Source organism: Phalacrocorax carbo, chromosome Z (genome assembly GCF_963921805.1).
Source record: "Phalacrocorax carbo chromosome Z, bPhaCar2.1, whole genome shotgun sequence".
Taxonomy (NCBI): domain Eukaryota; kingdom Metazoa; phylum Chordata; class Aves; order Suliformes; family Phalacrocoracidae; genus Phalacrocorax; species Phalacrocorax carbo.
Window position 1 is genome coordinate 51,304,569 of NC_087548.1, and position 21,868 is coordinate 51,326,436.

Genomic DNA, 21,868 nt, shown 5'->3' on the forward strand with positions numbered 1-21,868 from the left:
TATTCATTATATACAGATACTGATGAATGTTCAGTTGGCAACCCATGTGGAAACGGTACATGCACTAACGCGATAGGCAGTTTTGAGTGCAACTGTCATGAAGGATTTGAACCAGGCCCAATGATGAATTGTGAAGGTAACCTGTCTGCTTTATTTTTTTTAAGTTTATTTTATGTAGTCCTCAGTATTGGAATTACTTACTAACCAGGCCTTCAGTGCTATAAGAACTAGGAGGGAAAAAAGTTTCTCTGCTTGAAATACGTCATTGAAAAAGTAGTTCTGAATTGATGTAAGCAATGTTTTTAGCTTATCACAGGATTCCCCAAACTACATGTTGTGATATGTTACATTATTGTTTGTATATTTGTATATTGTTTGTATTGTTTGTATACTGTTGAGCCCCCAAAATATCCTCCTCAATGGTATAGCTAGCCATGGCAAAAATGCCTGAATTTGCAGAGCATTTTTCGTAAGTGAGGCAGAGCACTTATGAACTGACCCACTCATCACAGTTATAGTAACAAGTGAGTTATACTGAACCTAATAAACTGAAGTCAGACCACTGGTCCATCTAGTCCATTATTTCATCCCTCACAGTTCAAACACTAGTTCAGCATACAAGCATGACTAACAACTTTCTGCAGTTCACTCCTCTAATACAAGAGCTCAGGATATAGGGGAAATATGATGTAAACTGGGGATGCATCCTTGCAGAGTGGGTTCAGTATCTGTTGTAACAGTGGGTTCTGTTGCCCAATAATCTGTCCAGTACAGTGTTGAATCTGTTGATACTATCTGCCTCCACAGCCTCTTGTAGCAGCAAGATCCAGAATATCAGTACTCTCACTACTTAGAGAAGTATTTCTTTTCATCTGTTTTAAAGTAATCCCCTATTAGTTTTCGTCAGTTGCTGATCAGGGTGTTTCCTATAAATTTTTTATTAATTATAATTAGTTTGCTTTCTGAAGCAAGAATTCTTTTTTTTTTTTTTGAGTTGGGAAAAAAGCTGACACCTCTCATCACACAAAAATACATTAAAAAATGATCATATAATAAAGATATGAAATAGGCCTGTCCCAGCTTGTCATTCTAAGCTCAAGTAGTTCCATATTTATTATGCTGTTATTTTTAAGCAGAGCTTTGTTCAATTTTCTCTGGCTACTCAAAACCCAATGTTTCTCATTTGAATTATTGCATTTCAGATCCTTTTAACTGACAGGCGAAGCACAGGTACAGGAAAACCTTCTTGGTGATTGTTTCAAAACGTAGTGGAGAATGATTATTTTGTTCCTTTCTTTTCAGATATAAATGAGTGCGCTCAGAATCCCTTGCTGTGTGCTTTTCGTTGCATCAACACTTATGGCTTCTATGAATGCACATGTCCAGTCGGCTATGAACTAAGAGAAGACCAAAAGATGTGCAAAGGTAATGACTGATGATGAGCTTTTCCCCAACTTCCATCACCCTCTACTGGCCAAAGCATAATCCAAATATTTCTGTGTATTTTGCGTTCATCCTCTCAGTGGAATGTAGCAAACAGCCCAGCAGATGATGATTTACTCTTTCAGAACTCATGTAACATCAGTATCTAGTGTTTTTGTTATCAAGTGTGCCCCTTAATGGGCATAGTAAAGCCAAGAAGGTCACAATGGTGAAGTTCATCTTTAACATGATGAGATGATACAGCTCACAAAGATTAACACAACTGCAGTTAAGCCTGGCTCTCAGGTTTTTCTTCAATGCTTGTTAGTTAGGGAAGCCTCTATGTCCTTTTTCTTGAGAAGGTGCTAGTTGTCTTCAGTAACTGACGCTACTGGAAGGAAGTTCAAACACAAAATACATACTTTTTTTCCAGATCTAGATGAGTGTGCTGAAGGTCTCCATGACTGCGAGTCAAGAGGCATGATGTGCAAAAATTTGATTGGTACCTTCATGTGCATTTGTCCTCCTGGAATGACCCGGAGACCGGATGGAGAGGGCTGCACAGGTAAAGCTTAGAAGGGGAAGAAGACATCTACTGCAATACAAACAAGCAAAGAAATTGAAAAATTCTCTGTATACTTATATAGTAAACTAGAAAACAGCAATCCATAAAAAACACTTAAGAAAGCTAACGATGCCAACATCTTTAACTCTTTTTCGTTTCAAGGTATAAGCCTTATCTGAAAGTAGTTCCAAATGACTAATAAGTATTTCAGAAGAAAACCTCTGGCTTTGTTTCTTTTGTTGTACAACAAAATCAGGAAGTTTTTCAGACATTTGTTAGATTTAAAAAATTAGGTTGCCAAACAAAAGAGACCTCGTTTGATGAGTAGGAGGCAAAATTGTCATAAATAAAAAGTTACATTCCCTTTAGCATTAATACTGTTTATAAATAATGTGGCAGTTCCTTAAAGAATTAAATCTAAGATTCTGAAACAACACATAAAACCATGAAGAGCAAAAGATGTGGAAACTGCCATAGGTCAAAATCATTCGCCGTCCTGTAAGTAAGCAAACTTTCCTCCATCATTTTCTCCATTGGTGAGGGAGAAACAATAGCTACCTTTTGGCAAATTATACTTTCTTCTGGTGTATAAAAAAACCCAAGACCACTCCAAAGATCTCTGTGGACAGAAGTAGCTAAGGCTATCAATGGCTCAGAGGGAAAAAAAAACCAAACCACAAACATCATCCATCTCAGTGAATGGTTTAAATGAAAGTATTTTAAAACAGTGTTCCTTCAGCAAGAGACTGACTACTCCCCTTTACAGGCCTTTATGATTTCTTTTCAGGGGAAATAAGCTGTATTAATAATAATTTTGCCTTTTTTACCACGTAGTGCTGCCTTTAAATCACTTTAGGTTTTTTTGAGGTTTTATTTTCAGCATGTACAAAGGTGTGTAATTGCTTACAGTATCTGTGCCATTAGCTATGGAAGAAAATACACTAAGATTATAAACTGCTTCAGGGAGATGATGTGCGGACTGAAATGTGACTGATTGCAGAAGAGGTCAAACATATTCAGAGACTCCTAATGATTACAAAGTGAAAATCTGTTACTCAAATCATGCATGTATTCCAATTTTATTTAAATGTTACTTGCCAGGTAAAAGTTATGACTAGAACTTGCTCTGCTACAAGTGTTTTCTGCTTCTTGTTATAAGTTGCAAAGAACATACAAGGATTAAAGCTTTCATCCTAGGATGCAGTGCATAAGGAATGGAATAGCATTATTAGGAAAGTAACTTCCAGGCTTAATCAGTTGCTGATTTTCCACATCTTACAAATATTTTGCAAATATTACACAGAAAAATTAATGCATTCTATGAATCTGATATATTTTCTTGTAACTATTTTAAATTTTTTTGTTATATTTTTGTAAAGATGAAAATGAGTGCCGCACCAAGCCAGGTATCTGTGAAAATGGTCGTTGCATGAACATTATTGGGAGCTACCGATGTGAATGTAATGAAGGATTCCTCTCAAGTCCGTCAGGCACTGAGTGTCTTGGTAAATGCCTCTTTCATATACATTTCATCTTACACTGAAGTATATAGGATGTAGAATGTAAATTATGCTTCTGAGTACCTAACAGCTCTCATATCTACAGAAATTAAATAATGATCCTTATTAATTAAAAAATTATATTAAATAATGATAGGAATGAGGAGCATCTTGAGAATGTCAGTTGAGTCTAGCAATCAGGGACCTTACATAGAAGTGTCTTAAATTCCAAAGGACATAAATATGGTTCTGAGCAACACTATCTAGACAAAATACAGGTAGTTATAAAGAAGAAGCAGAATTTAACTACCTTAGGTATATCAGAAACTGGGATGCAGTGTTTGCATATTCAGAATGCAATCCTAGGCACTACAGTACTGCAACTAGACATCTGAATTTTCTGTACCTTTAATTCAGACACTAGTCATGAATACAAAATACTAAGATTTCACCAAAAAACTGCAAGATAAAAAGTTTTGAGGCAGGCCTGCACATTAAAGGCTGATGAAAGATTTTATGTTCATCAGCCTCTATTTTCTTTTCAATATGTTCAGACTTGACATTTGAACTATAAAATTAATTGTTCCCTTTTTAGAAATCAAACAGACCTGCAAAACCTTACTTTGTCATGATCAGTGTTCAAGTGTATATACTTCAGTGTCTTTTGCAATACTGAAACTGTATGAATATTTATTAGTATACTTGCATCAAAAATACTTGTATATTATCTTATATAAGTACTACAAAACCAGCTCTCTGTAAATTGTCATCAGTAGTGTGCTGACTTCATGGCAAAGCAATAACATTGGAAGTGCAGGGTATTTCCTAAGGATTAAGACCAGATGGGAAGAAGATGCCACAGTCTCTTAAGCCCAGCCAGTCATTAATGCCAAGGAAATACGCTTCTTGGAGGTCATTATTGCTTTCTTATACTTAATATATGATTTTCTTATTATTTTCTGAAAACTATGCTTTGGGTTAGTTTGCTCATTGCTGCTTTTCCTTTAGGGCTTCCTGAGTCAGAAATGACAATGAAAAATTAGTCTGGCAGAAATAAAGTATATCTTCAGAATGAAAGCACAAAGATTAAGTCTTAGGTTACATTATTTTAAATATACCATGCAAACCTTTATAGTCTGTTACATTAAAATTCCACATATGAAACTGGGGAAGAAGTGTTATATGTCCTTCAACTCATAATGTGCATAAAGACCTGCACAACATACCTATCCAGGAGAACAACAATCTGCTGAGTCTTGCAAATTACTACAGCAAACATGCTGTCTCACACAACTGAGACTTTCAGTGAGGACAGCTTTATTTGATGTAAAAGGTTAAGTTTCCGGGCACCCAAGGTAAGTTTTGCCTAAAGCCAAAGTTTGCATTTTATCTGACTCATGTGAGAAATATATAGATTCTACTCCTTATACTTGTAAAAGAGAAGGTTAGCTGGGTGTTGATATATCTACACATTCTGAGGATTTTAATTTTTACCTTGAAGAGGAAAAAATTGTAATCTTTAATTTAAAAACATAAGCGTTTGCCAGACCATAGTTTACAATGACACCATTTTAATTAACAAATAAGACAGGTGACATAGCCTACTTAGAAGACAACCTCGCTGAAAAATTTAGAGTTTCCATTAGCACTGGAAGCTGGGATCTCTGTTCTCCTCAGCTGTCTGTTTGAATGAAACTTGTAGGACCTTAATGACTCTGAAGTTTTGCTCCTATTTCATGAGTAACAGGTATTAACCAGAAGGTTTAAAAATTAAGGAAAACAGAATTAGAAAGAGATCAACAGTAAGGCCATATACACCCTTTCCCCCCCCCAACACAAACTAGGAGTGCCAGTAAAGAAGTACTGAGTTGCGTAGTGCTAAGGATTTTGTCATTTAAACCACATCAGGACAATTACAGACGATCAGACATGCTATTTTGGCCAGTAAAACAAACAAACAAAACAAACTTCTAACGCTACTCCAAGTAAATTGTTCAAATGCAAGCCAAATATAGGCAGCTTAAGTGGAAGCTCAGTTTGGCCGGCAGCCTGTTTTACTGTCAAGCAAGCTCACCGGAGATGCCCCAGGGCACAGCTTTCCTAGAAGTAAAACTCATATCCAGCTCAGGCTGGTACTGAAGTTTATGGATGCCTGGAATACAGTTGGAATGGCAGTGAACACAAAAACAGAACAAATCTGAAAGGCTAAGTCAAAACAGACTTCACAGACTGGTTGCTAATAATCTCCTAGGGTTTGCATGTGTTGAGAAAGAGCCAGAATAATACATCAAATGCTTAATGGATCAGATGTTTATCTCCTACTCTTCCGTGATCTCTCTACTTCTTCCTTACAGATAATCGTCAAGGATTTTGCTTTGCTGAAGTTTTACAGACAATGTGTCAGATGGCTTCCAGTAGTCGGAATCTTGTCACTAAATCTGAGTGCTGCTGTGATGGAGGCCGGGGCTGGGGTAACCAGTGTGAGCTCTGTCCTCTTCCCGGAACCACCCAATATAAAAAACTCTGTCCACATGGACCAGGCTATACTACAGATGGAAGAGGTATTTGCAGGGATAAAAAGAGGCAGAAAAGGGGAAAAGAATATGCTCACATATTTAAGAAAATGCAGAAGTTCCTTTGAAGACTTTCCTGCGAAACAACAGAGTTTTTTTTCAAATGTCACTGAGAAACCAGAAATTAAAAGCACCTTTAAAGAGTAGCTGCAACCAGAATACTCACAGATGTGCAGAATTTTCAGGGTTGGGATCTAAAATAGGAGGTACCAACCAGCAACTAAATGCTAGAAATGATCCCAAAGCTTTTGTATGCTGAAAAGTAGCATACATGGCAAAGGCAACAACAGTTGTTCTAATAAGTCTCACTGAATGCTTTGCAGTTGCTATTTCCACACAGGAAGCAGAAGCTAACATACATTTTTAAATTGTGAAAAATTTTTTACATCATCTAACTGGTCATAAGAAAATTCAATTCTGTAGGTTTTGTTTTTTGAGTTAGCAAAACTGGAACCTGATTACCCAATGAAACAGCAGGAAGGTTTTGATGCAAAAAACACTAATGAAAGTTTGAAGGATGTTTGACTTTGAATCCAAATCCATTTTTAAAGAGAAAGAAAGGGTAAAGTTCCTATCAGAAGCATGATGAAGAGGAGCTGTGCAAAAATGGAAGAGAAGAAAAATGTCAAATTTAAAATCCAAAGATAATATGTTTAATATTTTCTGTACAGATATTGATGAATGTAAAGTCATGCCAAACCTATGTAGAAATGGACAGTGTATTAACACTATGGGCTCCTTCCGATGCTTTTGCAAAATTGGCTATACCACTGACATAAGTGGCACATCCTGTATTGGTAAGATTCAGCATCTTAATCCTCAGTTATTTTTTTAATTGGTACATAATGATGTTTCGATCTCTGTAAACCTTTGTATCAAAGGAGTTTCTTTATCTCTTTTATGTCTTTTCTCTTTCTTTTCCTAAAATGCACTTCTGGTTTTGTATTTCATTTGGGGAAATTGAGAAGCAAGCTGTACTGGCAATATTCCTGCAGTAGAATAAGCACTGAAATACTGAAATACATTTCAGCTGTATAACTATTTTGGCTGACAAACCAGTTGATTACTTCATGGTCTACATTTTCCCACCTTCCTGTTGGTTAACACATATAAGTATATCATAGCATGCCCCAAAATAAATACTTAGTTCCTAGATGAAAATATTAATGCCACTGTCACTCTAGCATATTACTCTTTCAAGATACTCAGTTTGTCACTGTAGCGGCAACTCCATAGAAACTCCACAGCAACATATCCATAAAGAAAGACATAGGAACTCTGAACAAATGTAAATTGGGGACTTTTTTCTACAAACATTTTTCTCTTAAATATAGTACTGTTTAGAAAACACCCTTCAAACACAGACCAAGAAATCAGTACAACAGATACTTAATGGTTTCTCTCTTTAGATCTTGATGAGTGCTCCCAGTCTCCTAAACCATGCAATTTTATCTGCAAGAACTCAGAGGGAAGCTATCAGTGCTCATGTCCTCGGGGCTACATCCTCCAAGAAGATGGAAAGACATGTAAAGGTAAAGAAAGTTATACACAGTAACTTTTAATATTATTGCTCCTTGACTTAAAAGGAAATAGTTTTGAAGTGTGATATTTTTATCAAGTTAGACTAAATGTACCTCTTTTTCATTGACTTTTCTTAAGACGACATCTCTTACTTTCAGATCTTGATGAATGTCAAACCAAACAACACAATTGTCAGTTTCTCTGTGTCAATACCCTTGGAGGCTTCACATGCAAATGTCCACCTGGTTTTACACAACATCACACAGCTTGTATTGGTAAGAAAAACATTATTTTCCTTGCATCAGTTTTTCTATAAGAACAACATCCACAATTCTTATTAATTTCTTTTGCTCGTTATAAAGAGTAATAATACAGAGCAATAATGTCAGCAGTCCAGAAAACAAGCTTTTGAAAAGCAACAATTATAGCTAAAGAAAAATCAATCTATCTGCCATTTGTATTTTCTTGCTTAGTAAACAGTTGTAGATATTTAATACTTGTTATTATATTCCAAGTATAACCACATGGAGACAAAGGGGTAAACTATTAAAATCTCATTTAAAATGTAGTTAAACAAAAACAGACTGCATTTTCTTCTTTAATAGATACAGATGTCTTTAGATCTTAAGCATATGTATGAATCTTGCCAACTAAAACTATTTTAGTTCATCTAATACAGAAGTGCAGCATTTTTCCACTGTCAGTAATTACATACCTGGGGCTTTCACACTCATAACTGAATTACCGCTTGAACTTCCAGTTTATTAATTACTCAGAGCTCTGCATGAGTCATCAGGTCATCTGACATTCAAATATGAAATGCTACATTTTCAAAATAAACTGTTGCACCTCTGTGGATTTCATCCTCTTAAGAAATGTTACATGAACATGTCTAAAATCATGCCACAAGGTATATCAACCTCCTTCTCTGTCCTCTGCATTTTTAAGATAACAATGAATGTGGTTCTCAGCCATCGCTTTGTGGATCAAAAGGAATTTGCCAAAACACCCCTGGAAGTTTTACCTGTGAATGTCAAAGGGGATTTTCTCTGGATTCTACTGGATTAAACTGTGAAGGTAACTATCAAATGTCAAATTTTTTTACGGTGCACATCCTTACTTCTGCGTCTAGAGAACCCTGTGATGTCAAAGATAAAACAGAGCACCAGACGTAGTAAAAGTAAATACCAAAAAGAAATAGGAATATATTTGGGTAATTTTAAGCATAATTGTATGCCTGAGTAATTTTTACACAAATTAGAATAAAAAGTGACTTTTTAGCTGAACTCTTGAACAACTGTTTCCAGGCTGCTGCTTCTACTTCACATAGGTTTATGCACCTAAAAGCCTTTTTTCATTTTCATTTTCATTTTCATACTGGCTAAAGAGAATCTCTCTACAATTTTTGTTTCAGCTAATTGTAACCATCCACCTGAGGCCATCTTAGAATCTAAATTCCATACTTTAAGTCTTCTACCATAGAGATACATATTCAGAAGGGTAATTCACTACAGTTAAAATACGAATTACATTGTTGAGCTTCGTCTCTCTCTATTGGCCCAAAAGGGAACCCCAGTCAGGAAATCTTTATCTGAGAGCTCCAGACTCTTCAGTGGGCCTCAAATATTGAGGAAAGAAGAGTTTAAAAGGCAGTACTAGGTCATCTGGCTGCTAAGAATTAGAAATTCAGTGGTATGCATGCACAAATTTATGACAACTCAAAATGTCAGCTTCCTTGATACAGCATTTAAAACATGAATTGATATTTAGGGCTAATTTCTAGACTAACAATGCAGAATATATGTAGCTGGAAGTTTTAGAAAGCATTACCTTCTGTCAGATTACTTTGTTCTTGTAGATACCTCCTTATCATGTACTTTACCCAGCATGTACGTACAAAACAAAACACTAAGTTGTACATATCAAAGCATTCACAAGATACGTACACAACCAGCACATCAGAACTGCTCTGTATGTTATTACTGATAAAATGACAGCTTTCAGTTCCTGGTACAATGGTTTACTGCACCTCTGGCTGTGGGACATTACAATTCACTTAAATTTGTTTCAAACTATGAACAACTAGTGTATAACTTAGAATCTGTGATATCATGCATGATTTTTTATTCCCTGCTAGAACCACATACGGTACCTGACACACAAGGCTGCTTAAAATCTACTGATTTCTTACAGCAGACACTTTTTCAGATTACTGAGGTTTTACATTTTGTGTTTTCTTTGTGGCTTTCTCCTTTATTTACACATACCGCAGAGACTTTTTAGATGGCTTTTTCTTTTTAATTGCAAAGGTAAGCACTTACTTACATCCAAATTTAGTATGCATTCCTCATACTCAAATATTCAGTATGTTCCAGGAAACGGAAAGTTTAGTCCTCCATATGTGGTATGAAAACTGAAATAAAAACCCCATTCAGATTCTAAACATTACATCAAGCAACATTGTGTGGGATTACCAGGTATAGTGTTTCTTCCTTACATCTAAGTAACATAAAGTCTCAAAAGCTCCAAGCAGATTATTGATAGATAGAACACTACATTAATTGACTTTCAGGCATTCCAAACGACCAACCCGAATCCATCTTAGCGCAGTATTTTGTCATAAATACTGGTGTTTCAATGATTATGATCAAAGTGAGTAATGTATTTGGCAACATGTATAATTTTGTGTTCTTTCATGTTCTACTTCTCTCCCGATTGCAAAGATGTGGATGAATGTGATGGAAACCATAGATGCCAGCACGGCTGTCAAAATATCCTGGGTGGATACAGATGTGGGTGCCCACAAGGATATATTCAGCATTACCAGTGGAATCAATGTGTTGGTAAGGAAACAAACAGCACAGAATACGTTTAAACAGCAAAGGTGTCATAGTGTTTATAGTGACAACTGCCAGGTAAGGACAAGAATGGGCAGGACAAAGGGTATGCAGACTGAAATATTTTTTTCCACTCTCTCCCTCCTTCCATTCACTTACTACTCTCAACATAAATCAATTAAATAAGGTAACAAAAAACCCACACTCATCTTGTTGAAACTCTATTTGACAAAGAGTTTTCCTAGTAAGGCCTAAATTCTGACTCCCTTCTCCTGGGAAAAATCACTGTGTGAGAAAGGTGGAAAGATGTTCACTGAATTCCTGAAATCATCAATGTAAACACCTCTGCAGGTGAAATTGGGGGGAAAAAAGAAAAAAAATTCCCACCTTTTATCAGTGAGAATCACTGTCATTAGCAATTTGAGAGTACTACAGAATACCATCTATAGTGGATGGGGAGAAAAATATCCACATAACCATTAAGGGTTTCCTACTCCCAAAATCAGTCTTAAGGGTAACATTAGTTCTTTGGGCAGGGAACTGGGGCAAATTAATCAGCTCAGCAGTTTTATTGTAGATTTAGCTCATTCAACCCATCATTTCTTTTCTGGGTTTCAAGAACTAAGCCACCTCCCATACCAAATGAAATGTGGGAATTTTTTTTTTTTAATAAAACCCAACACCCACCGTACACAACCCCATCCTGTACTGTTCACAAGGCACCATAACAACATACTTACGTTTCAGGTGTGCTTTCATGGTTCTCTGTCAATGGTGTCATAATCAGAGGATGGCTGTGAGCACTGCCATACGTTTCTTATAGGCTGCTCTTACTGTCCTGATCCTAGACATATATATTAGTTTATTATACACATTTTACATTAAGTAGCACACCAGGCAGTTTTTCTGAAGCCCTGACTGCCATCATCACTCCTTATTTAATACTGCTCTAGAGCAAAGAAAGCAAAGGACTGGGGTTGGAGTGACAGGAACACACAAGGAACAATTCCCACAAAACTCCAAACCAGCTGCAGTCTCTGAATATTATAAATAGTCCTGAAAAGAAGGCATCTCCTAGTAACTGCAGGCAAAAATGGTAAAGCATGAGCTAATGGTATTGGAGAGGAAAACACCTACAGGGAAACAGTATCTTGGTAAGATAAATAAAATAAGCAACATGTGCCAACCTCCAAAAGCATGATCTTCCATACTGCAAGCTATTTTTCTCACTCATTTTTCACACAAATAGCCTGGAACCAAATCAGTCACACTGACTGGAGGAGTAATTTTCTCTGTATCTTAATTCAACACCCACAACGTAAAGACAATAAAGACAAGACGTCCTTTTCTCTTTCATTTTGGTTGCCTATTTAGATTGTCTCTCCCCTCACAGCCTGCAGGTTTCCCGTATAAGTATGTGCTAACCTCACCCCATTACTAGGTGCCCAGGAACATTATCATGGGTGGAGTATGACTAGAGTTCCAGCCCATTTCTCCTATGTGGACCATATTTGGTAGGAGTGCACCCTGCCAGGGGAAGGAGGACCCTTGGGCAAAACAGGAGACATTCCTTGAAGGAAGAGGGAGCATTGAATCAATATAAGGTTAACAGTATCCTAAAATACCTTTACAGCTGACCTGTATGTGTTTGGGACCTTTGCCAATGTACTTTTTCTTCAGAAACCAAGTCTCAATAGGGTAATGAGGTCAAGGATGTAGCAGATCCCTAGGACTTGCAGAAATTCTGACCTGTTAGCTATACCATGCTTGCCTGACGTCATTAAATTAGAAGATACCAATATACTTTTGTTTGCTTACTAGATGAAAATGAATGCTCCAATCCTAACACATGTGGCTCTGCTTCTTGCTATAATACACTTGGAAGTTACAAGTGTGCCTGCCCATCTGGATTTTCTTATGACCAATTCTCCAATGCATGCCATGATGTGAATGAGTGTTCTTCTACCAAGAACCCCTGTAATTACGGTTGTTCCAACACTGAAGGTGGATATCTTTGTGGCTGTCCACCTGGGTATTACAGAGTTGGACAAGGGTGAGTATCTCCACACAGTCATTCATCAAAGACACATTCAGAAGCCTATAAAAAGGCTGGACCGTAATCAGACTGAAGACTGAGGTGCAAATGAAGGACAGGCTACTAAGTCATCCTTTCTACTCCCTTTGCACACAATATCCATCAGCTAGAAAAAAGGACATATCTGTACATGCAGCATAACACTTATGTTAAATCCAGTATGTAAGGAACATTAAACAATGAGTTCTGCTGCCTCCCCCAGTAGCAGCACAAGAAGTCCTTCACAAACCTTCTCAATGAGAATTGTTACTGCATATGGATAGGTACCATCTGTACTGAGATATTTACGGGTTTTAAGCCACACTGATCAACTCAGAACATTAAAAACAAATTGACGTTGTTCTGGTACATGACAACAGCTAAATTCTTCAGTCCCAAAGTTCAGGACAGGTTGAGTTTGTTCTGTTTCTTTGTAAAACCTGTAAATGAAAATTAGAAAAGCCTACAGGCCTCAGCCAATGGACGTATTTCATTCAGTATGCCACACTAGTGCGAAGAACATTAATGCACAGACCTCCTGCTGAGGGAAAGGGAAAGGAAGGGGATACAGACGCTGTGGTACACATTACATACACTCACTTTCCATTTAAGAGGACAGTTCATAAAACTACAAGAGGTAACTAAAACAGATGTTTTTATTCAACAGCCACTGTGTCTCAGGGATGGGATTTAACAAAGGCCAGTATCTGCCACTGGATAGAGATGCTGATGAAGAGAATGCTTTGTCCCCTGAAGCGTGTTATGAGTGCAAAATCAATGGCTACTCCAAAAAAGACAACAGGAAGAAGAGAAGTGCTAATGACACTGTACGTACCAGGATAAATAAGCACTGTAATGTACTTCGAGATATTTTCAGAGATATCATACTGACCACTATCATTAAATGGAGGGATTTTTTTAACAGGCCACATTCAGTGGCAAAAATCTTATTCCCCTGCCTCAGTGGTTTTCACACTTGAGTTCTTTTGGCAGGAACAATGTGACTATCAGAAAGACATCAACAAGTATGAACGGATTAAGTTTTTAAAGCTTGTAAAGAATCCTTTGTAGTGCAAGATGCGGTCTAGTTCCTCAAAATACATTCAGGAAAATAATTTTCCTATAATTACAGAGTGTTAGGAAGCTGGTCATGTCTGCAGTCTCTTCTGCTGTCAGGAGGAGATTGGACAGCATTTTATGGTCTGGGACAGCTAGATAGATCTTCTTGCAGATCATTTTAGTCTAAGCGTCTGTTCCATGGTTGTTCACTACTGTCAGGGCCTAGAGTCTGTGGCCTAGCTGATATGCTTAAGCCCAGTATTTGTAGAATTGCTGAGGGTATTAAAGAATTCCACTTAAAACTTAATTTTTTTCTTACTGCATCTTGTGGCCTTATAAAAATAAGCTATGGGATACTCACAAAAGGACAGCCTTACTATTAACACCTTTTAGATGCTGTTTTTCAAAAGTTAGAAGAGTATACCTGTGTATCTGTAATCTGCATTATGTGTATGACAAGATGATGTCTTGTAGCATTAGCTCTGTTCTTGAAATCTGTAGTAATGGGAAACTGACTCAAATTAGAGATGGGGACACACACAGATTTTCCTTCAGAAGTACAAGAGCTGTGTAATGCAAACAGGCAAAATGCAAACCCTCAACTAAAATGGTTAGGTGTGCTAGCCACACAAGTTACATTGAAAGAATAGGGAAACAAGTCTCCTTTCTAAAAGGGAAAGGACACAAAACAATCCAGAAGCTCCAGCCTTAGTATACCTGATACCTTCAAAGCTAGTTTTTATATTGGCAAACTTTCTATAGAAGACAGTAGTCCTATAATTTTACTCTAAAGGATATACTGTTGGCACTTATAATGTTTGATTTCCCTACACCCACCCACACTTCCCACAAACATCCCTCTTCCCTCCCCACCGCCACTCCCATTGGACTTGTTCCAGTCTGAATTTTGTGGTCAACCACCACAGAAATACATGGATATTTTGAAAAGCACTTTTTCTATTGCACAGTTTATTTAATATCTAGTTCCTAATTGTTATATCTCATTATTATGAGTTTTTTACAGCATTAACCTTTTCAGTTTCTAGTACTAGAACTACCTGAGCAGTAAAAGTGAAAGGTTTCACATCCATAAAGCTATGTGTAAAAAGAAATAATCTTATCGCTTATGACAAGTATGGGGTGGGGTATTTAAAACCCTACAGTACTTGCTCCCAGCCACAAATTTCCTTGTTTTCACCTTGTGTTTTTAATTACATTACATATTAGTACGCATATGTACTCACGTGACTAGAATTCCCTCAGAGGAAGAAATCCTTTGCTATCCTTTACAAGCATGAAAGGAGGTAGTCTAGGTACCTCAATTAGCAACAGGTCTCCTAAAGAAGACTACAGCCTATATATATATTTTTAGAAGCAATTTCAAAAGCTGCTGCTTATTAGATGATTTTCCTAGGAATGCAGTCATTCTCACCCCCTGCCGTCAAGTGCGTTCACAGCTAACACCTCCAGACAGATTCACACCTGCAGTATAACTATACTGAAGCTCAAATTAAAAAAGAACATGATTGATTTGTCAGAAAAGCAATGCTGGGGCCTTTTTTCCATGCTCCTTTCAGGGGTCCAAGTAGGATGTAATTGGACAACGTGACATACTAGCCCTTTCTGTAGAAGGCTAACAATGCAGCAGTTCTATCCCTACTTCAGTTTTCTTTATAATCACTGTACTTCCTCATCACCAAATGCTGATCTTGCTTGTTTTTAGAAGCCAGGATTCATTAAAACAGTTTTACCAGAAGTTTCAGGCAATTCCCATACTGTGTTGTGGTATGTTTTTCTGTAATATTCCCCACTGAAGTTGATCATATAAGAGCAAGAGTGTGCCTCACGTACAGTCTTTACTGCAGCAGTAAACGTAGGTCTCTTCTTAACATGGACATTTTTCAAGCATGAAGTTAAACAGATTCTGAAAAGAATCTGGAATTTGAGCCCCCTCTGTAGACCTGATGCTGTAACTCTAATTATCTCACACACAGGCTTAGGTGTGAGAAGCCTTTAAGATTTACAGTGTGTGTTACATGGAACCAAGCAGTTCTCCCAGGTAGAAAGGATTTACAGTAGCTTCTTTCACAGCTACATTTTGACAACTGCAGAAACCATTAATAATCACATATTATTCTTCTCTCAGTGCAAGTGAATATCTGTTTCTCTCCTGCTCTAAACAATCTCTCCTCCTTTACTTCAGATTGAGCAGATTAGCTTGGAAAGTCTAGACATGCGTAGTCCTTTGAAGATGAGAGTCAACATTTCCAGGCTTGACAACAAGGACCACATCCTAGAACTCATGCCAGCCATTGAGCCCCTTACCAACCACGTGCGCTACATCATCTCACGTGGCAATGATGACGGCATCTTTCGAATCCATCAGAAGGATGGACTGAGTTATTTGCACACAGTTAAGAAAAAGTCAGTGCCTGGAACTCACACACTGGAAATCACTAGCATTCCTCTATATAAGAAAAAGGAGCTAAAGAAACTGGAAGACAGCAATGAGGACAACTACCTCCTGGGAGAGCTCGGGGAAGCTCTCAGAATGAGGCTGTGGCTAGACCTCTACTAGCCGTCTTCCAGGCTGAGTCCAGTTCTTCAGTCACTTCTGTTCACCTATCTACCCACCTGAGCATATCTGCTTTTCAAAGGCTTTGGAACAGTCATTGACTTTTGGGGGAGGAAGGGAGAGGGGAAGACCTCTTTCCTTCCATCCTGCCGAGACTGCAGAACCACCCTTGCAGGAGGGTAACTTAAACTCTGCCACCACCAAAACTTTGATTACAATGGCGATCATGGTTACTGTATCTTTTATATAACCTCGATTTAAAGTATATTAAAAAGCTAAAGTTCAAGAAGTCATCATATGGCACTAAATGGCACAAAAATGTGAGCTATTGTTTTCCTGTTAGCAGTCTGTAACACTTTGGGTATTTTGCTATAGTTCCTAATTAAAAAAAAAAATATAGAAGTTTATTTATTTTTAATGCAGTAATATATGGAGAAAATGACAAATTATGTAAACAAAAAGGGAAACTTGCTTTTTTTCTTTAGATTTATAAATTTGAGCTATAACATTTTAGAGGTACTTTCTTAAAAAGAAAAAATAGATTTGAAAGATGTTTCCTTTTGTATTTGGGCCAGTCATCCAAATAGTATATAAATAATTTTAAAATCTATCAGAGCTGAAAGAGCACTGTAGTACACCTTCTGGATATTCTAAAGTGCTCTTGCAAAACTTTTGATCATTCAAAAAAAAAAAACCGGAGTCTTAAAGGACAAGAATTTCAGTATCAGTCTCTGCAGAGATCATATTTCACAGCAGCTCAATAGGAGTGTAGTCTGAATCAGCCGCGTCAAATAATGGAAGAAGAGGCACAACCACTGTAGCAAAATACCTTGACTGCTTTTAATACCATTAGAATTGCAGAACCAAACCGTACTGTACTTCCTTCCAATAACCTCAAGGAACCACACATGCAACCACACCTCATTCTCAGAAAGGGTGCTCTACAAACTTGCATTACTGTAGGCAGCTGAAGAAAATGTCTCTCTGAAGGAAATGCGTGATGTTTCATACTGTTTGGTGCTGGCTTGAATTAATGGTGCATTTACTAAAAACTGAGAGCTGTATCAGGACTGCCATATGTGCAAACTAATTATGCAGCGCAGACAAGGAAAATGTGTATTTGAAGTCCATTTGTTAGAAGTTTCATTAATACTGTAGTTATACACCGTACGCCTCATTTTATCATAGCTTATTTTGTAAGAAAGATGTTTGTAAAATGAGTTGACATTTAGTTTGCTTTAGTAATTTTTTTTAAAATGTTGTACCGTTATGTGTTAAGTGTATGTCTCAATGGTGCTTATTTTGACAGCTGGTGCCTGTAACTAGTCATGTAACAGAATCTCATATGTGAAAATAGCCAAAGCACATGCTGACTCCAGGACTGTTTCAGTCGCGTATCAGTGCTGACCAAAGATTATATCAAGTTATACTCAGTGATTTTTCTTTTCTTTTCTTTTATTGAGTTTGGGGATTTTGAAAAGAAAAAGAAACTTTGTACATTTTTAACCAAATGTTTGTAAGAAAAAAAAGTTTTAAGATCTGTATCAATAAGACGACACTTTTCTTGCAATAAAGCTTATTTTGGGTTAGTTTTTTTCTTTGAAATATCTGTGCTCTTTACACACACAAAAAAAGCATATAATTGTAAATCTAAAGGATTTCAGAGCAGAAAAAGGAGCTGGTATAATGCAAACTCTTCTTCACTGACATTTAAGGTTATACAGCATTTGCTGACTCAGTTTCTCTATCATGACAAAGCTGAAACACAGGAATTAAACTATCCTTACAAAGTTAAAACTCTGCGTCAACTCTCTCAAAATCTGTCATATATTAGGTTTGAGTGGGCTGACCTTGCGGAAGGTTTTGCTTATCCCTGTAATGAGGGCTGAAGGACCATCACAATTTAAGTTTGATAATTCCAGTCTAAAAACAAATCACCACACATTTAAGAGTTGAGTTGAAGTGTAAAACCTCCATCCTATCTGCACAGCAAAAACCTGATAAGGCTGTCAGTGAAGGTACTTTTGCTTGCTGGCAGTCCCTTCCTTGAATGCCCTTCATTAGGAACACGGACAAATCCAACAGTACAAACAATGTTTTTTCTTAAAGTATGCAATGTTTCCTCAAAGACCTCATTACATAAGCTACACTTCCTTTTTTTATTCCATTCAGAGTTAAACTGGTGATTGTTTTTAAGTAATAGCCAATACTGACTGAACATTTTTGTCACTTCAATAATAGCCAGAGAAAGGGAAATGGGACACATTGGGTTAAGCACTGAATTAAGATGCAAAGGGCTTGTTTTAGATGTACTCTTTAGTTTCTGAGTACAATATAAGACTTGTCTGCACCAGCAGAATTAGCCCTACATATTCTATTGCTGGTCTTCTGGAGGAGTGGCACTTCACAAGTCAATTGCATTAAAAGCCAAGTTGCACATCTAAGGTTCTGATTACTGGATGCCGTAACAATGAGCTTCCCTAGTGTTTGAGAACTTCTGTCAACATAAAATTGCTCTTCCCCATACTTTCAAAGGTCCAGGCTAACATACTTCTCCCACCACCCTGCTGTCCCTCTCCTCTTGCCTAAAATATTCATAAAGTAATAAAACAAACACAAGTTTTTAAACTAATCATACACTTAAATTTCACTCAAGAAAGAAAATAATCAGGAATTATGGCATTGCAATTGTTTTCATAATTACCGATTTATTTGATGGGAGTTACTTACCTTAGGTGTGCCTTGAAACCTATGTATGTATTCAGATTTATCTGACATTTAATAGTGCATCATTTTAAATAAGACAGTATGAAATTGCCTGGAAACTGACTTACTTGATGTGACTTTCAGATATGGTTGTGCAAGTTTCATTATGATTCAGAGCTGCTTCTGGGTAAAATTACTGATGTCTACAGAACTAAAAAGACCTCTAGAGGTCTGATAAATATATCCAGTGTGGCACTGACTTAACAAGTCTAATAGCATTTCCAAGAAGGCTACTCTCTGTCCAAAATGGGAGCTTTCCAGAAAACACATCGCAAGAAAAGCCACCAGACTGAAAACGAGTAGAGCGTTATCCTTTGCTGCCAACTCAAAAGAAAGAGAGAAAATAGTAGCAACACTTAATAATGACTCCTCTGAGGCTACAAATTCTGGAGGATTTTATCAGTAGGCAGAGATTATTTGTATGTGCTATGAACACTTAGTAGATTTAAAGCCTGTTTTCTAAATAAGAAACTATCATCAGATAACACCTGTGTTAACTACCAGTACAGTAACTGCAAGGTACAAAAAATACCTTATACCTTAACTATAAAGGCAGCATTATCCTCGACCATCTTAAAATGCAGAAGACAGTTACACACAATACCCAGAAAGAAGTCACGCCCAGCTTCAAATCCAGATGAAAAACTATCTTGGATTAAAAAACAAAAAACAGCTGAAGCAAGAAATCCAAAACAGAGCCACTTCCTTTCTCCAAAATCTACACTTTAATACCCTCTAGCCTTTTAGTTTCTAAACATGTAATGAGAAAGCTGAACACACATGCACAGAAAGACCAGTGTTCCAGCAAGATACAAAACTCCAAAATCTCTTGCTAACAGTAAAATGAAAATTATCTTGCTATTTAAGAGAGGCTACAGTATAAATCTGTCATGGTTTAACGCCAGCTGACAACTCAGCACCACACACCTGCTTGCTTACTGCCCCCCATCCAGTGCAACTGGGGAGAGAATTGAAGGCTAAAAGTGAGAAAACTCGTGGGTTGAGATAAAGACAGTTTCATAGGTAGAACAAAAGCCACATGCACAAGCAAAGCAAAAAAATTCATTCACCGTTTCCCATGGGCAGGCAGGAGCTCAGCCATCTCCAGGACAGCAGGGCTCCATCACTCATAATGGTTACTTGGGAAGACAAACACCATCACTCCAAAGCCCACCTCCTCCTCGCTTTTCCCCAAGTTTTACATGCTGAGCATTACACCATATGGTATGGAATGTCAGTTTGGGTCAGCTGTCCTGGCTGTGTCGCCTCCCAGCTTCTTGTGCACCCCCAGCCTACTCACTGGTGGGGTGGGGGGAGACGCAGAAAAAGCTTGGACTCTGTGTAAGCACTGCTCAGCAGTAACGAAAACATCCCTGTGTTATCAACATTGTTTTCAGCACAAATCCAAAACATAGCCCCATAGTAGCTAATCTGGCAAGAATTAACTCTATTCCAGGCAAAGCCAGCACAAAATCTCTTGGCAACTTGAAGCAAAATTGTAGTGAGTAAAGATAACATCTACGGTAGGCCTAGGCAGTGGGGACTTTACCAGTGCCCTCTAGCTATCCTAGCAAGTCTATGATACTTGCTCATTATAATAATTTTTGACTATATATATATAAATAATTTCTAACCTAAAATTTCTTTTGAAGACAGTATTTTCGTTCTTTCCACCTTTACTGCAAGTACTCGGCCCTTTAGCTCTCGAGCTGAGCATTTGCTTTCCCAGCATGCCAGCACTAAAGTTCAGCAACATTTACTACGACCTCACAATGTTACCAAGGCCAAGAATGAATTCCTCCTTTTCTATGCTCAAATGCCAGAGTATTTGTTTTTCATGTATGCATCAAAGTGTGTACAGACTTTTTTAGGGCTCTTCCTTCTTCCGCAAGCATGACTCCAATTCAATAGTCAAGGGAGCATTGCTGAGGCTAAGAAAGCATTCAATAATTATTTCTGAGCACATCATGTCCTTTCTTCATAGCCACACCTCCTAATCTAACCAGGTGTAATGCTACAGCAATTCAAATGGTCACAAAGCATGTTCATATGATCCTCAGTTATATTTTCAGTTCATTTCAGTTAAACTTTTCGCATTTTTCAATAAGCCTACAAGAGCCACGAAGTTTCTGTTTCTTCAGAAAACATGCAGGCACACCGGTGAGACAAAGTCTCAGCTTCCATAGAACTTGCAGTATGACGAGAACCACATGCCCTTATGTAAAGGTGAACTTGAAATCTAGCCAATAACTTTAAACGCTATGATTTGAACACCTTACACTGCAATCATATTTTTGTCCATTTCGCAACATTAACTGAACAAAAAAAATCTACCTGTGGCCCACATCTCCTATCGTCTAGCATAAAACCTTTGGAGGGGAGGGTTAAAAAAGGTATTACTTTAGAATTTACTGGCTGGTATGCATCACTCCTGGCATCAACTTTTATCTTCATGCAAGTGTTAATGAGAACAAGTCATAATGGCGCCATTGCTACCACAATAACTGAAGCCCCTGTCAGCATTTCCCAAGTAAAAATCCTATATTCTCTCTTGTTAAACAGCTGCAATAGTGCTCGAAAGTGAGTGTATAAGGCTGATGTGGAAGTGTATGTGCTTCTTCCCTTTGTTGGTCCCAGAGGTATATTATTTCATCAAATGTCTATTGTTTATGAACACAAGTAAACTAGTTTTCTTATGAATAATGCACTTTGACACAGATCAATTTAGAAGAAACCAAACTGGATAACACAGTTGATCCAACTTGTTTTTATAAGAGGTTTTAAAAACAACATTTAAACACTTTTAAAAACAGCATTTAAAAACATTTTTTAAATGGACACTAGTTGTCTACTTCTGGATCAATGAACATTTTTCCAAATTACTTTCCAGCCATGTACAAAGTTAATAACGTATGATACTGCTAAGAGATTTATCTAAAAGAATTGAATTCAATTAGATGTAAAACAAGTTTTTTTT

General features: G+C 37.3%; 1 protein-coding gene across 2 annotated transcripts in view; it reads left to right on the plus strand.

Moving 5' to 3' along the window:
• The window catches only part of FBN2 (fibrillin 2), a 183,263-nt gene extending 165,549 nt beyond the window's left edge, over positions 1 to 17,714 (plus strand). For both annotated transcript variants that reach the window (XM_064437967.1, XM_064437968.1), the window contains 13 exons: positions 17 to 136; positions 1,303 to 1,425; positions 1,856 to 1,987; positions 3,367 to 3,492; positions 5,841 to 6,047; positions 6,731 to 6,856; positions 7,469 to 7,591; positions 7,739 to 7,855; positions 8,529 to 8,657; positions 10,304 to 10,423; positions 12,239 to 12,470; positions 13,159 to 13,318; positions 15,754 to 17,714. In XM_064437967.1, coding sequence (XP_064294037.1) covers positions 17 to 136; positions 1,303 to 1,425; positions 1,856 to 1,987; positions 3,367 to 3,492; positions 5,841 to 6,047; positions 6,731 to 6,856; positions 7,469 to 7,591; positions 7,739 to 7,855; positions 8,529 to 8,657; positions 10,304 to 10,423; positions 12,239 to 12,470; positions 13,159 to 13,318; positions 15,754 to 16,128 — 2,090 coding nt within the window. In that variant the 3' untranslated portion in view covers positions 16,129 to 17,714. The remainder of the gene's footprint in view (positions 1 to 16; positions 137 to 1,302; positions 1,426 to 1,855; positions 1,988 to 3,366; positions 3,493 to 5,840; positions 6,048 to 6,730; positions 6,857 to 7,468; positions 7,592 to 7,738; positions 7,856 to 8,528; positions 8,658 to 10,303; positions 10,424 to 12,238; positions 12,471 to 13,158; positions 13,319 to 15,753) is intronic.
• The last annotated feature ends 4,154 nt before the right edge of the window (positions 17,715 to 21,868 follow it).